This window comes from Phocoena phocoena, chromosome 12 (genome assembly GCF_963924675.1).
Source record: "Phocoena phocoena chromosome 12, mPhoPho1.1, whole genome shotgun sequence".
NCBI classification, from domain to species: Eukaryota; Metazoa; Chordata; class Mammalia; order Artiodactyla; family Phocoenidae; genus Phocoena; species Phocoena phocoena.
The window spans coordinates 20,333,203-20,348,940 of NC_089230.1; the positions used below are offsets into that span (position 1 = coordinate 20,333,203).

Sequence of the window (15,738 nt, forward strand, 5' to 3'; positions counted from 1 at the left end):
TCATTGGCCAGTGATGCATGTCTTTTAGGCAGAAGATATTTAGTAAAGTAGGGAGATAAACATGAAGGAGGAGTAAAAACAACAAAAATGGCTGCATTGGGATAATTTTTCCCAAAATGTAGTATTTACCACAGAAACCTTTTTCTAGAGTTGAGGGGGGAAATTCTTGGTTCTGTGTTTGGAATCAACTCTTTCTCTAGTTGTTTTATTTATCAGTTTATTTAACAACCATTCTCTGCCTTTATATTCCACCAAAAAAAGGAGAAAGATTAGAAAATACAAGACAAACATGGATCCTGTCCTCAATGTAGTAAGAGTGATAAGATACGCACAAAAATAACTGTGCCACCAGTTAGAAAGTGCAGACACCACAAAGAGATCGCTTACAGTTCTGAAACAGTGGGGAGGGGGAGGGAGTTTATAGGTGACTTCATGGTCCTAGATGGACATGTCACTGGCAAAGCCCACTGGGGTACCGGGAAAAATAAGGCAGAATCTAGCTGATAAGTTCTAACCTCCTCTTTTGTGCTTAGTCTAGTTTCACTTGCCTGTAGGCGGCCATGTGCAGAGTCCTTGCACCTAACAAGGTGGACTGGTTCCCAGAGGAGACCCACCGTGCCCAACATCTCAGCTCGGCAGCCGGTATGCAGAAGTGCCGGGCATGACACCTCAGTCCAAGATGGCGGCAGCAGGCCATGTGCAGAGAGGCTGTGCCCAGCACTGTAATCTGGAGCCATGAGCAACACACCTGCACCAGACCCGCGAGAACTCCACCCCCTCCCCGCCAAGAAGAACCCTCTAAAGAAGCCCCACCGATGATTGCTGGGGAGAGCATGGACTCTAGGGCGCAAGCTCACTCCTCTCCATTCTTTCCTCGAAGAATAAAACTTTTGGACTTCCCTGGTGGCGCAGTGGTTAAGAATCCACCTGCCAATGCACGGGACACGGGTTCGAGCCCTGGTCCAGGAAGACCCCACGTGCCGCGGAGCAGCTAAGCCTGTGCGCCACAACTACTGAGCCTGCGCTCTAGAGCCCGCGAGCCACAACTATGGAGACCACGTGCCATAACTACTGAAGCCCGCATGCCTAGAGCCCGTGCCCCGCAACAAGAGAAGCCACTGCAATGAGAAGCCTGCACACTGCAACAAAGAGTAGCCCCCGCTCGCCGCAACTAGAGAAAGCCTGCATGCAGCAACGAAGACCCAACGCAACCAAAAATAAATAAAATTAAAAAAAAAAAAAAAAGAATAAAACTTTCCTTTGCTTCTGAACCAAACTAGGTTTCATTCTATTGGCTCGAGCATCACTGGGCAAGAGGGCCCTTGTAGGAGCCGGACTCGAAAGGGTTGGTAACAGGTGGGGAGAACTTAAAACTAAAGAGATGGGTAAAAAGGCATTCCGAGGAAGATGCCACACTTAAAAACACAGAGGCTAGAAAACCAGTTCGCTCTTCCAAAACCATGAAAACAATACAACACAACCCATAAGCAACCTATCATGCACCAAATGCATTGGGAATAGAGAAGTGAAAAAGAACCAGCACTACTCTCGTGGCCTTGACAGTCTAGGAAAGGGCTACAAACTGGGAATTCAGGATTTGAGCACCGGGTACATGGAAGGACTGAGGGAAAGTTAAGTTTGGAAAGGTAGGTTAAAGTCAATCACAGAATACCTTGCTTGCCACACTTGGTTTATGCCACAGAAATTTTGAACTAATTCTCAGAGCCCATTTCTATCTTAAAGCCTCTGCAACTGAGTGAACAATAATCCCTTGAAAGATTTTCTAATTCAGACACGGTTGATTGGTCTCATTCTCTTTAACAGCAAATTATCAATTAAGTACCAGTGTTGGCTTCAGTTCTACATTTTAACACAATTTCTCCTTCCATATCACTAACAGAAGGCCATTCAAAGGTCATTTTTAAACCTACGGTAATAAATGGCCAAAATCCCAGCCACCCTCTATTTTTAAATACTTTTAATTACCAAATTTTGATTCTTTCCAAATTTTAAATTATTTTGCTTAGATGAGTAACACAGTGGTTCCCTAGCAATCAATGTCTCCCACTATCATTAATGAAGTAAAATTTTAATTATTCTACGTGACTCATTGGCCTGAATAAAAGGGACTAAGTAAATTTAAATCTTTGTAAAGCGAAATGTAAATATTTCAGAATCAGGTCCATTATGTGATTCTTAATAGGACAATTCTGGTCTTGGGGGCAGGTGGCAGTAACTTACAACTTCACTGGGACAAATTTTGCAACCTGCTTTTTAAGATGTTCTCTCTGCCACCATATGTAGTAAATCACAAAACATCATACATCTGTTTTTATTCCGTGAAAAGAATATAGCCGCTTTTTGTGGATGGAAATGAAATGCATTTAAAAGACTCACAATGGACACTGAGAAGTGGGAACAGAGTATCTGCTTATTTTCTACACCACAATTCTTTGGCACTTTGAGGAAAAGTCTTGCTTATTTGTATTCTGTTTTGACGGTTGCTTTTCTGGAAGGATGAAGATGGGCAAAGGGCCACCACTCAGACTGAAAACTTGAAGTGGCAGCTTTGCTCAAAAGGTTCATTTTCTATGTTAATCCTTAGTGAAAAAAAAATTAACTAAGTGTTCAATCAATGGTGTTGCTAAATAATATTTTCTTATTAATTTCAGTAGTTATCCTGATTAAAAATCACGAAAAATTCTTGTGGTTTAAAGTTCACAAAGTATTGAATGGATTCATTTATCATTATGTACTGAGCACAAACCATATGCTAGGCTGTATGGATACAAGTTCAAATACATTACCCAACACAAATGCAGTAAAAATTATGTCAAGCAAATCCTAAAAGTAGCATATCTAAATACTAATATTCTCAGTAATGAACCAAGTCAAATTATTATTACAATGGAGCTAATACATAATGCAATCTCTATGAATAAACTGCATGATAAAATGGATACAAAGCTGACTTTTAACATAATAAATAATTATTTCTAAATTTTCCTTTTGAAGAAAAATAAACAAGACTTTATTCTAATGCCATAATTAATGATGGGTTTACTTTTCACCACTTATTTTGCCCATTATGGATAACAGCTTCATACCTGTTCTTCCAGTAATTCCTGCCACAGAATGTTCATTTCCTGTAACCTGTTCCAACGTTCTTCAGTCCATCGGCACACGGCTGTCCAACGTTCACCAAGTTTCTAGAAAAGGAAGAAACCATCCTTTGTCAACAAAGCCTTAAGAGATAATTAACACAATCCTTAAAGAAATTCTTGACATCCATCGTTCTCCATTACGAAGTAGCAATTTATGAAAAATATTTTTATGAAAGTTGCTTTAAGTAATACAGATGAATCCTATAAATTTATAGATGAGAAAAACTAATTTCCATAGAATTTAATTATTTCACACTACGTAGCTAGAAAGTGGCACAATTAGAACTCCATCCTGTAACTTTTGACCCCAAATTCCCACTCTTTTCCATTTTATTGTGGTTTTTATATGAGAATTTGACAGTTTCACATATACCTTCGAAATAAAGCAAACATCTATTTTCGGTGCTTCCATTTTCTTCAGGCTATAATTATCTTTAAGACAAAATTCAGTGCGTCAATTGTTTCTTAAGCACCTTTTACATGCCAAGACAATTTTCATCTGTAGTACCAAAATTATGAAAAAAAATTTTAATTTATAAAAACTATGTTTTGAATGAGAGAATTTCTGTAAAAAAATACTTAATTGATTTGTTCTGTTTACATTGCATGATCCATAGAAAATTCCACAAAACTTAGCAACAGAATATTACAAGTATTAGCAAAACTAACTAAATAAATTTGATTAGTTTAAAAAAATCGATCTTCATGATGACTTTCCCCAAAAATTATTTTATTACCGCTTTATAAATAATGATTAACAAATTGTAAATTTTATTTCTTCATTACTTACTTGGGAGCAATAATTATTTAATTAATATTATCTTACTTCACTACTTAATACCAGAGTAAGCTTTGCATAGCTCAAAGGGTAGAGAACGCAGAGCCATAAGACAGGTCTGTTGTCTCAGTGTGAAAACTCATTGCCTACTTAAACCTCTGAATTTCCTCACTATTAAATAGGCAAGACATAAATGCCTACCTCTCAGATTACTATAATAACTAAATACTACTGCACCAAAGGCTCAAAACCACTGGCTAATTTTAAATGATACAAAAGAAAAAGAATTTCATATGATAATTTATAGTCTGAAAGTTACTGAAAATCATCAGCTGGCAACATTATATCAGATAATCCAAGTATTGTTTAAGTAAAATACCCTTGAACAACAGGGGTTTGAGCTGCAGGTCCACTCATACTTGGATTGTTTTCAATAAATACACTGGAAAAAATTTTGGAGATTTGTGACAATTTGAAATAAAGACAAAGCACATAACCTAGGGATATCAAAAAAATTAAGAAAAAGTTAGGTATTCATGAATGCATAAAGCATCTGTAGATATGCATATAACACAAAATATTGGGTTGGCCGAAAAGTTCGTTCGGTTGATAAATACGTTGTTCAATAAAGTTCTTAGTGAAAATGAAAAGTGTGTCTTTTATTTTTCCTTAAAACTGAACGAACTTTTTGGCCAACCCAAATATGTCCTAATGGACTGTTTGTTACCAGTAACACCTCCAGTCAACAATAGGCTATTGGTAGTTAAGTTTTGGGGAAGTAAAAAGTTATACTTGGATTTTCAACCACTTGAGAGGTCAGTGCCCCTAACCCCAAGTTTTCAAGGGTTAACTGTCAACCAAAAACTCTCTTTATAAAGACTTGTAAAGATACACTATAGTCACTGAGCAAAAAGAAGCAAGGTTCGCAGAACTGGGGTTGACATTCACACATTGATCTACCAAAGAAACAGGGATATTAAATCCCACATGGCTGAAATTCTCAAACTTTACATTTTCTTTACATATTCACTGGGCCCCACTCCCAGGGACTTAGGTCTGCGTAGAGCCCAGAAATATGCATCTTAACAAGTTCGTCAAGTGATTCTGAGCAAGAAGTCTGTGGACCACTTGTTGAGATCAGTTCTTATGCTTCCACATCTTATTCATATGCCCAAGGCAGCTGTGGACCACAGGTGGCCCCAACCATTCCCCAAGGACTGAAGTAAAGGAATGATACCTAGGTTCTCCTGTAAACCCGCATGCTGCGGAATCCCAACTGGGAAGTACAACCTAAAGAAGATTGTTCTATGATTCTAAATAAACAGTGAGACTGAACAGGAAGAATAGGGGCAATGTGCAATTGGGGCTCAGACCACAGGTCCCTTGGGACGATCCTACTTTACAGGGTCTTACCTGTAATTGATCTTCCAGAATAGCTGTAGCACTCTCACCACTGTTTTCATCAACAATCACCACCATGTGAGTTAGGGAATTTACCTTCACCTGTTCAGCCTCAAGATCATTTTGCAAACTCTAGAGAAAAAATTAAGATAAACCATTATGTCTACTCTTTCCCATTTACCTATTTAAAATCCACTCAGTTGTCAATAGTAATTAAGGACATTTAATGAGGCATTGTGTTTAAATTTCCAATCACTAGCCTAAGTGTTCTACTAATGAAACAAACCCATTATACATCTTTACATTTCATTATGAACCAAAGCAGTTTGAAAATGCAATGTCATAACAGATTGCAAATGGGATGTCATCACTTTTATTATTTTTATTCCAAGTTTTGGCCAAAAGAAAAAGAAAAAAAGTGTCCCATAAACAAGTTGAGCGCCTATAGTAGGAATTAAGAATATAGAATCATTAAGTCAATAAAGTCCCAAACTTGAATACATATAGTCAGATATCATTTTATCTAGTGCAACATGGTATAAAGTGACAGATAAGTCGAATGCTATTTGATAGTCAGAAGCTGTTCTGTTACCCAGGAAAGCAATTAGGGGTATACAGACAATTTCTCTTCCCACTTCCTCCATGGGAAGAGCATTGCAGGTCACAACACATATGTATATAGGTAATTTATTCAAACACTACCAATAGTGTCATCAGATGCCTTGAGTTTTTGTGTTTAATGTATCCCTAAGGCTTTATTTATCAGTTATCTAGATATTTCATTGAAAAATAAAATTCTTCAGTTCACAGAGAGCCTATTTTACTCTACCTTTCCTTGACTATGAAAAGTTATCTCTTAAATTTGTGACCAAATTAAATCTCCCACCACATTTTGAATCTTCACCTAGAAGAAGCAATAGCTTTCCTGAAAGGATTAGGTACAGATCCATCTGAGGGTTTCCTTATTTCCCCACACACTGCATTCATGCAACACCCTAGGGTTCTTAACCACTCATAGGTCCAAAAAAAAAAAACAAACCCTGAGAATCTTATGAACACTATGTACTTTCATAAGAAAACTACACATACCCACATAAAATTTTACCTGTGCTTTCATCCCTGGCTCAGAAAAGTCACATCCCCATGCACTCTACCCTACAGGCTGCTGAATAAAAGAGCACACTGAAGAAGTGTCCCATCTCTGCACTAATGATAGACGCCATCGGCTCCTGAGAATGCTAAGTGCTGCTTTTTCATATTTGATAAGGTATAAAAGAAATATGAGCCAGATTTACTTTATGATCTTCTAGCAGCTTTTGTAGGGATTTTAAGTCATCATCTAGGGGGCAAGTTTCCATTTTCTGAATGCGTTCTTCTGTGAGTGTTAACCAGGCGGAGAGCTGCTGTAGTTGCTTCCTCTGCAGTTCCATGAGCACATCGTGCAGCCTGTCCAAGGGGAACACAGCATTATTCCCACTCCTTCTTCCCTTTGCAACAGCAAATACACACTCCAAGCAGCAAAGAAATGGGGCAGGGAACGCATTCTTGTCTAACCATTAAAAGTAGCATTTGGTCTTTAAATACAGAAACCAGCAAAAAAAAAATTTATTTTCTTCCTAAATGGAGTCAATTAAATGCAGTCAAAGAATGCAAGTAACAGCACCCTTTATTTGTATCAGAATCATTGTTTCTTCAATCAGGAATTCCTGCCTAGTAAATAGGTGGAAATTGCCATGGAATGCAGTTCGCTCCTTAACACACAATACACGCAACAAAACGAACCATGGGGGGAAAAAATACTTTAAAAAATGTTGCATGGCACGAAGCGAGAGAGTGGCATGGACATATATACACTACCAAATGTAAAATAGCTAGCTAGTGGGAAGCAGCCACATAGCACAGGGAGATCAGCTCAGTGTTTTGTGACCACCTAGAGGGGTGGGATAGGGAGGGTGGGAGGGAGACCCAAGAGGGAAGAGATATGGGGATATATGTATATGTATAACTGATTCACTTTGTTATAAAGCAGAAACTAACACACCATTGTAAAGCAATTATACGCCAATAAAGATGTTAAAAAAAAAGTTACAAAATAGAACTGGGGATAAATATAACATAGTCCTGTCTTCATTATCAGAATTAATGGTTAGCCAATTTTAATACTGCAAAGTCCATATTAAATGTCTTTGCTAATTTCTGTATTGCAACTTTTACGTTTTCATTTGGTTAACATATCAAAGGGGACATAAAGATCATACAAAATTCCAGCAACACTACATGAAGAAAAGAGTCAAAATTTTACAAGGCAAGTTCTCTGGTTATCTTGTTCTCACAGACATGCAGACTTTTCCTCGTGCTAAACTGGGCAACGCAGTCTATGGAATAGGGGTTCTTTCTGAGCTTCCACTCACCGGGACTGCCTGTCCATACTTGCCACCCTTAGTGCCTCCCATCTGGCATTCAGCAGGGTCATTTGTTCCTGAATCTCAAACTCCTCTTCATCTGACAGAGCTCCTTGTGTTATCAGCTGGTGTCCTGCCTGCAGGACATTGCCCACACTGCTCTGGTGCGCCGTCAGCTCCATCATAAAAGCCTGAGAAGGTACATCATTATGATTTGGGAGCTGCTCAGTGAAGAAGAAAAATCTTAATAAATTGTTAATGTCTAAATATTAATGCTGTGAGAAAAAGTAACCATGTAGAGCGCAAATAAACAAGACTTTGATCCCATTTTTTAAGCTCTGAATACAGGGAATAAGCAGCTGCCTGAAGCAAAAAGAATAGATCAAAGAGGACAATGTTACATGTGATGACACCAGCTATTTATAAGTAAATGCTGATTACGCTACTGTTAGGTCGTGAACATGGAATTATGAGAAGATATACCAAATAAACCACCATGCTCACCCAAGAGAAACTGCTTAAAGAAAATGACCATTTCTATTACTTGGAAACCAAAACAGCAAATTAGACCTCCCAATTAATATATCAACACCAAGAAACTACTTAATCAAAAGAATTCTTCACATAATCCAATCACTACACTGCAATATATCCCTGAAATAGTAGGAAATTTTCAATATATAAAATTACACATGAATAGTGGATATGAGTTTTCTTAATCATACAATAAATAAAAATAATCACTTCCTGGGGAACATTCAAATCTAAAGATTTGGTGTATTAATTAGCCATTTTGTGTTTTAACTATAACAATACACTTCAGAAACGAGCTGTACTAGGCACTGATTTTTTCGTCAGTGGCTTCACAGAATCTACAAATTACGGTAAGATTAAAATCCGCAATCTAATTCCAGTGCACAGTTAAATCACCCACACCAATTCTGTAACAAAGCCCTATTTAAATATCACAAGTCTTAAAATATGCCATGACCTTTCTGTGGAGCAGAATTCAGTAAACAACAAGCATCAGGGTTCAGCCCCTGACTGAGGCACAGGCACCATGGCACATATATCCTGCTCATCAGCTAGAGATTATTTACTTCGTGGGTTGCAAACTGGTCTTTGACTTCTTCAACATCATCGGAAATGTCATCCTGCTCCTGGAAAGTGTCCTCGGCAGAAAGCAACCAGGTCAGCACTTCCTCCAGTGCTATCTGATAGCTGTCCAGATCCATGTCAACCTCGGTGACAGTGCTGGGGGTTTCAGCTCGGGGACCTTCTTGCTCCTCCTCTGGCGCTGAGCTCTATAAAGACAAAGCCAAGAAAACTCACAAACGCTGTGAAGACCAGAAGGTGTTCAACAAAGACACACTGGATGGAGAAACCAAGGTAGGCACCACTGTGTCTTAGGCATCCACCTGATTCTCAGGAGCTGGGTGAGCAACGCTGTGACATAGAATGCATTTTTAAATGCTAGGATGGCAAAGAGTACAAAAGCTGCATCACTCATGGATTCTGTACTCAGGGACATTCTAATATAGCTGGGAAGAGACAAATAACCCACATGAATCACTTCTGAACAAAAATAAAAAGGCTATTAACAAAGTTATAAATTCCACGGGTGCAACAAGGAATGCTATTTGAATTCGCCGAGGGCTAAAATAGGAAAGTTTCATAGAGGATCTGGAACCTGCTGGGCCTTGAAGGATGGATGTCATTTAAAGAGACAGAGATTAGAATCCTGCTTTGACCCTAGTTAAATTGCTTTTACTGAATTGCATTTTAGACACTGAAAGACAGACACACATACAGGTTGTCGTACTGGCGATATTTTTTTGAGGCAGCTGCCCTCTAGGTTACTAGCTGGTCTTTTTTTGAAGAGCCCGCGGAATAAGTTATTCCAAGCTCCTTCTAGGCAGTGGAGTATTTTCTTATATACTTTAGACTCATAAAACCAAACCTACCACCTCTCTCATTCATTTGTTCCCTTCCAGAGCAAAAAATTCTTTAAAATTTGCCTACAGCCTGTCTCCACTTTATCAACTCTCATCCACAGTTTTTATGTACTATCTCAAACATACACAAACGTATAGAGAACAATATAAGAAATGCTCATGTATTTAACAGCTACATTTGTTAACACTCCCTTTCATGCTGATTGGGCACTGGTCCCCACCACACACCTGGAAAAGCTTTTGCCAGTGTTACCAACGTTCTCATTGACAAATCCACTTTTCTAGCATCATCTTTAGGATGACCATGTAATTAACAAAAAAACAGAACATTTTTGATAATCAACAGTACTAGAACAACACACATAAACCAGAACTGTTCCAAGCAAACCCGGAGGTCCGGTCACCTTATGTTCCTTAAGCTTTCAGTGGCATTCCCTACATCTGACCAGTCCCCACCCTCCTGAAGCTCTCCTTTCCCTGCTTCAAGAACACCATCTTGGCTTTCCTCCTAGTTCAACAGCATTTGCCAACATGTAAGTAATGAAGCTCCTCAAAATTAAGTCCAGGGCCCTTTTTTCTTCTATGTACTCTGCCTGCATGGTTTCATCCATTCCCATTGGATTTAAAGAACCATCTACATCCTGCAAACATTTACCTTTATATTTCTGGCCCCAAACTCCAAACTCCTATGTCCTACTTCCTTAACATCTCCACTTCAATGTCTCATAGGCATATCAAACATTGTCAGTAGTTAAACCCTAGTTTTTCCCCCCAAAGCTCTTCAAGCTTCCCATTTCAGTAAATGCCTCCTCCATGCACTTGACCCCTCCAGCTAAAAATCAGGGAGCCAGCCTTGGTCTCTAGCTTTTACCACCCACATTTTGTATGTACGTGTAAGCAATTCCTACCTTCAAAATTCATCTCAAATCCATCTAGGCCTTTCCGTCTTCACAAAAACCGTTTGTCCTCAGCACTGCAACAGCCTGCTACCAGTGTCTCTGCTTCCCCGTTGCTCCCCAGACTGCTACGTCCACCACCCACTTCTCACAGAGCAGCCAGAATGATGTTTGGAAAATGTAAGCACATCATAAGACTTCCCTGCTTAAAATCTTTCACTGCTTTCTCAATGCTCTTAAGATACAATTTAAAATTCTTAACATAGTTTACAAAAATACTGTGACAGCAAGAAACAGAGTGAGTGTGTGAGTGTGTGAGAGTGTGTGTGTGTGTGTGTGTGTGTGTGTGTGTAGGGTTGGATTTCAATTAGGTTAATCAGGGAAGTCTTCTCTGAAAAAGTTCCATTGAAATTGAGGAAAGATGGGAAGCTTGCCATGCAAACAGTGGGTAGAGGAGCGTTTCACAGAAAGCAACCCACACGTACAAGAATCTTGGGGAAGGAGAGGAAGAAGTCCACCACGACTGGCGTGCAGTGGCCTGAGATGAGTTGGGGCGGTGGGCTGGGCCTTGTAAACCACAAGAGGAGATGAGGTGTTTAATTAGTATGAGGGCTGGAACAGAAAGAAAACACACACCAAAGATATTCTGGAGGAAGAATCCAAATGGACCCAGTAAACAACATGCAGGAGTTAAAAACAATGAATCAGTGAGCCCACAGATGAAATGACGGATGATTAGGAGAGGGATGGTGCCAAAGACAGAGAAGGGAAAATGAGTTAAGTTCTGGACCTAAAACCCCAAAACTGGAAAGCCACAATAATCCTGGAGGTCATTTAGTATCAAACCTTGATATTCTAATGAGCAATTCTGAGAATTAGGAAAGTTAGTGACCAGCCAAAGGTCATTTAGACAGGCACTAGGATCTATGAGGTGGGAAGTGGAAGGCATTATCTAAATGCAGGTGTTCAGAAGGTATTCATTCACATACAAGAGGAGACCTTCAACTGAGAGATTAAAGAGAAATTCAGGAATTATTTGCTGACCACCTAATGCTCTACAGCACATGTTTGTAGAAACAGCAAGAGAGGAAGTCGGGCTGTTAGTGTTCTCAGGAAAGTAGAGGATGGCAAGATATGTCAAACAGTAGATGATTACAACTTGACCACGTTTCATCTCTCCAATTAACTTAATTCAACCTCTAAGGCATTAATGAAAGCATTAATGAAAAGGTTAATATTATTACACCTGCTCTTTTCTTTTTTTAATAAATGTATTTATTTATTTATTTTGGCTGTGTTGGGTCTTCGTTGCTGCACGCGGGCCTTCTTTAGTTGCGGTGCGCAGGCTTCTCATTACGGTGGCCTCCCTTGGTGCAGAGCACAGGCCCCAAGTGCACAGGCTTCAGTAGTTGTGGCATGCGGGCTCAGTAGTTGTGGCTCGTGGGCTCCAAAGTGAAGGCTCAGTAGTGGTGGCACACAGGGCTTAGTTGCTCTGCGGCATGTGGGATCTTCCTGGACCAGGGCTCGAACCCGCATCCCCTGCATTGGCTGGCAGATTCCCACCCGCTGCGCCACCAGGCAAGTCCCAATACACTTGCTCTTAATCAAACAGCAAATGGCTTCTGCAATTCTTATCATGTTACCCCGAGCCCTAAACAGAAGTGATTATTTTATCTACACACCATGAAAGGCAAATGAAATCTCCCTTCTTTTTAAAAGAGAATAGCCTTCACTATAAGAAGTAGAATATTCCATCTTTCTAACAAAAGGAACCCCGATCCAATGAAGAAACGATTCTAAAACCAAAAGGCAAACTCTGAAGATTATTTGAGCCCTGAAAAGGATGCGTCATTAATGCAGCATAATAACTACACTACTAGAGACAAATGCTTCTCAGCAAACATTCAATGATAAAACATTAGGGCTTTTCCTCAATATCACTTGATCCTCAAAACTACTAAAAAGAGCCCTTGGTTCATAATCTGGCCCCATCTCTTGCCTTCTTTTCCTCTAAGCTTTTGTCTTTTTCTGTAAATCATAGTTTGTTGAAATGGAGAAAATAAAAGAAGTGGTACCTACTACCCAAAGAAAACCTGAAATAATAAGTCCTTTGAACCTTGGAGAAGAAAAAAAAAATGCTATGCCAATTCAAGACTATTATCATTATCACTAACATTTGAAAAAAAATCTTGTTGAATAAAAATGAATGATAATACCTAAACAAAATGAGAAGGAAAAATTATAATATCTGCTGCTTGCTGAGTGCTTATTAACATCATTTTAGATACTTCAAACTTATTAACTTTATAAAGTGGGTGGTTTTACCCAGATTTTGCAATAAAACTGAGGATGAGAGGGTAAGTAACCAACCCAAAACAAGAAGTAAGAGGGATGAAATTTAAGCTTCAAAGCCCATGCTTTCTGCCTCTCTAAAATGTATTTCTTATCACTTTGAAATCCATGTGTATCTTTTGATTGTTTTGTTGATAAATGTTAGACCAAATACCTTTTAAGTTCTCATCCCACTGTTAAGGTTCTCTCATTTTATGAATTATGAGAACTGGTTAGACTAAAACAGAATAAGGTAAAATATGGATTGATTCAAGGCAGAATTATTCAGGGAGAAAATTTCATGACTTTATTTATATCTCCTGAAAAAAAAGGATCCTCATTTATATCCTGATGAATAAAACCACTGTCAGCCCTTAAGTGAAAAACTCACCAAGTAACATATTATCAATTATTCCTCCTAGGGCTTCCCTGGTGGCGCAGTGGTTGAGAGTCCGCCTACCGATGCAGGGGACACGGGTTCGTGCCCCGGTCCGGGAAGATCCCACGTGCCGCCGAGCGGCTGGGCCCGTGAGCCATGGCCGCTGAGCCTGCGCGTCCGGAGCCTGTGCTCCGCAACGGGAGAGGCCACAACAGTGAGAGGCCCACGTACCACAAAAAAAAAAAAATTATTCCTCCTAAAAGAAAGGGAAAAGCTTACATTTTGATGGCCCTTGTGAGAATATAATGGTACAAAATGGCAAAAAAAGAAAAAAAATTAGTACTTAGAACAGAACTAAGCTGACATGAGAAAAACCACCTTCAGTACAGGACAAGAGTGTTAAAAGATGACCAGATGCTAGAAAAACATAGGTCCTTAAGCATGATCACAATCCTAGACTCTAACTCTAGCCTTGCTGTATGCAATAATACATTTCCTTCTTAAAAAGTAAAGTCAGTAAAGTTATGTTCTCCATTGCATGCATGTGACGTGTGACAGCATGCCAACCAATAAACTGAACTTCTGATGCTGAGAAACCAAGACGTTCTCAGTCAAGAAAAAAAATGCTCTGAAAGTGTTTTTATCTGGTACCTAAGAGAAAACAAATATGGCAAGTCAAACACATTCATAAAAATTTACCTGTACCTGCATGTTAATTTCTCCTTCTTCACATTCTTTCTTATATTTCCTTGGAAGTGTCTCTACTTCACGGATGGCATCTATCGTGACTTGCTGAGGTAGCACCTCAAACAAAGATGTTAAATACATAATTATGGATTTCTTGTCAGGAAGCTGAACAGCAACATCTAAAAGTGGAAGAAAATAAGAACTAGCTTAAATTAGATGTCCAAAGTATGTGAATTGCTCAATATTGGATATAAAATAACTGTCTTAGTACCCATAAACAATGCTAGTATATTATCTTTGCAATACCACAGCTCAGTAAATTTCTATTTCATATAATATATGAGCCGAAGGTAAAGATGATTACCTACTTTTTTTGTTCCATATCCCATTTCTTAAAAATCTTCCCTAAAAGCTTCCCCCATAAGGCTCAAAGATAAGCTATCATCTAAGATAACATCACAGATTTCATTCATAGTATGAAAATAAGTCTAGAATTCAATCCTGCAACATTTGTAACTGAAGTTTTCACATCATATACAAGCTCATACAAAAACACATTTTAATGAAATAAATAAAATACTAAATTGTTTATCTAATAATTCTGTTTTCCTAAAACTTTAAATCTTATGCTCATATTGATTAACTATTCTACAGTGATGTAATTAAATTTCCTCCTGAAGGATCCTAGAAACTGTTAAGCACAGAAGTATCATGTCTGTAATAAAATGGCTTGTACCACATTTCAAAAGGAAAAACACCTCCTCAATTCTCACAATTCTTTCCAAAAAGCGGGGGGTGGGGAAAGCACTGCTTTTCAAGTATTCAAAACTGTAACGAAAAATCAAGGTTGTAATTAAACACTGAACAATACCTTCAGGATCTAACAGCTTTTCAATTCCTAAGTAAGTTTGAGCCTTGCTGAAGGCATGTTCAAGTCTCTCAATTGGGGACATTTTGACAACTCTATCCCAGTTGAAGAGATCGGGTCTGAAATCAGGATGCAAATAAAATTCAGTGAAGATGAAATATGTGGAAACAAAGTTGTTATTGTCATAATCGAATACATTTCAGTTTTAGATTTTTTTATTTGTGAATATAAATTTAAAAGTTTATCTTTTATATCCCAAAGTCTTGTCAAATATATAATATTTTAAGGTAATCTATAAATATGAAAACAACAGGTAGAACATTCTAAGGTTTTTGTATTGGTTAAACATGCCTGTTAAAATTCTGGAGTAGCCACTGAAAGACTAGAAATGGTATATTTCCCAAATAGTGAAAGAAAAAAAAGGGAAGAAGAACGTACCAGTATAAAACAAGAAAGAAAAGAAGATATAGAAAAAAGTAAGAAAAATGAAAAGCTCAAAACAAGCGGTAAGAATGAACTTATCGCAATAATGTTAATGGACTAAATTCTCCAATTAAAGACCAAGTTTAGCAGAATAGAAAATCCAGTTCTAATCTCTTCACAGGACACTCCTAAAGAAAAGACCCTGAGAGAATTTCCGTCCACCCCTCTCCATATAGCTACTGTCTAGTATTTCATTTCTATCTTGATTTTCTTTTAATCCCACAAACTGCACATTATTGTTGCTCTGACTTACTCAAAAGTTGATCATTTTCTCTGCACTCTATCTACTCTTGCATCTTGGACCCACCTACACTTCTGGGATTTGCCTCCCTCGTCCCCACCCGCCCAGTTCCCTCTCTGACTCCACCTCTTATTATTTCCCGTATTCACACCA

At 38.6% G+C, this 15,738-nt stretch overlaps 1 protein-coding gene across 1 annotated transcript in view; it reads right to left on the reverse strand.

Annotated features, from left to right (window-relative positions):
- Nucleotides 1-15,738, reverse strand: part of UTRN (utrophin) — a 482,739-nt gene that overhangs the window by 351,315 nt on the left and 115,686 nt on the right. The window contains exons 7-13 of the mRNA XM_065888619.1: nucleotides 14,865-14,980; nucleotides 14,012-14,172; nucleotides 8,846-9,049; nucleotides 7,755-7,936; nucleotides 6,639-6,789; nucleotides 5,356-5,475; nucleotides 3,108-3,209 (exon numbers count right to left, since the gene is read on the reverse strand). Of these exons, the coding sequence (XP_065744691.1) occupies nucleotides 3,108-3,209; nucleotides 5,356-5,475; nucleotides 6,639-6,789; nucleotides 7,755-7,936; nucleotides 8,846-9,049; nucleotides 14,012-14,172; nucleotides 14,865-14,980 (1,036 nt within the window). The remainder of the gene's footprint in view (nucleotides 1-3,107; nucleotides 3,210-5,355; nucleotides 5,476-6,638; nucleotides 6,790-7,754; nucleotides 7,937-8,845; nucleotides 9,050-14,011; nucleotides 14,173-14,864; nucleotides 14,981-15,738) is intronic.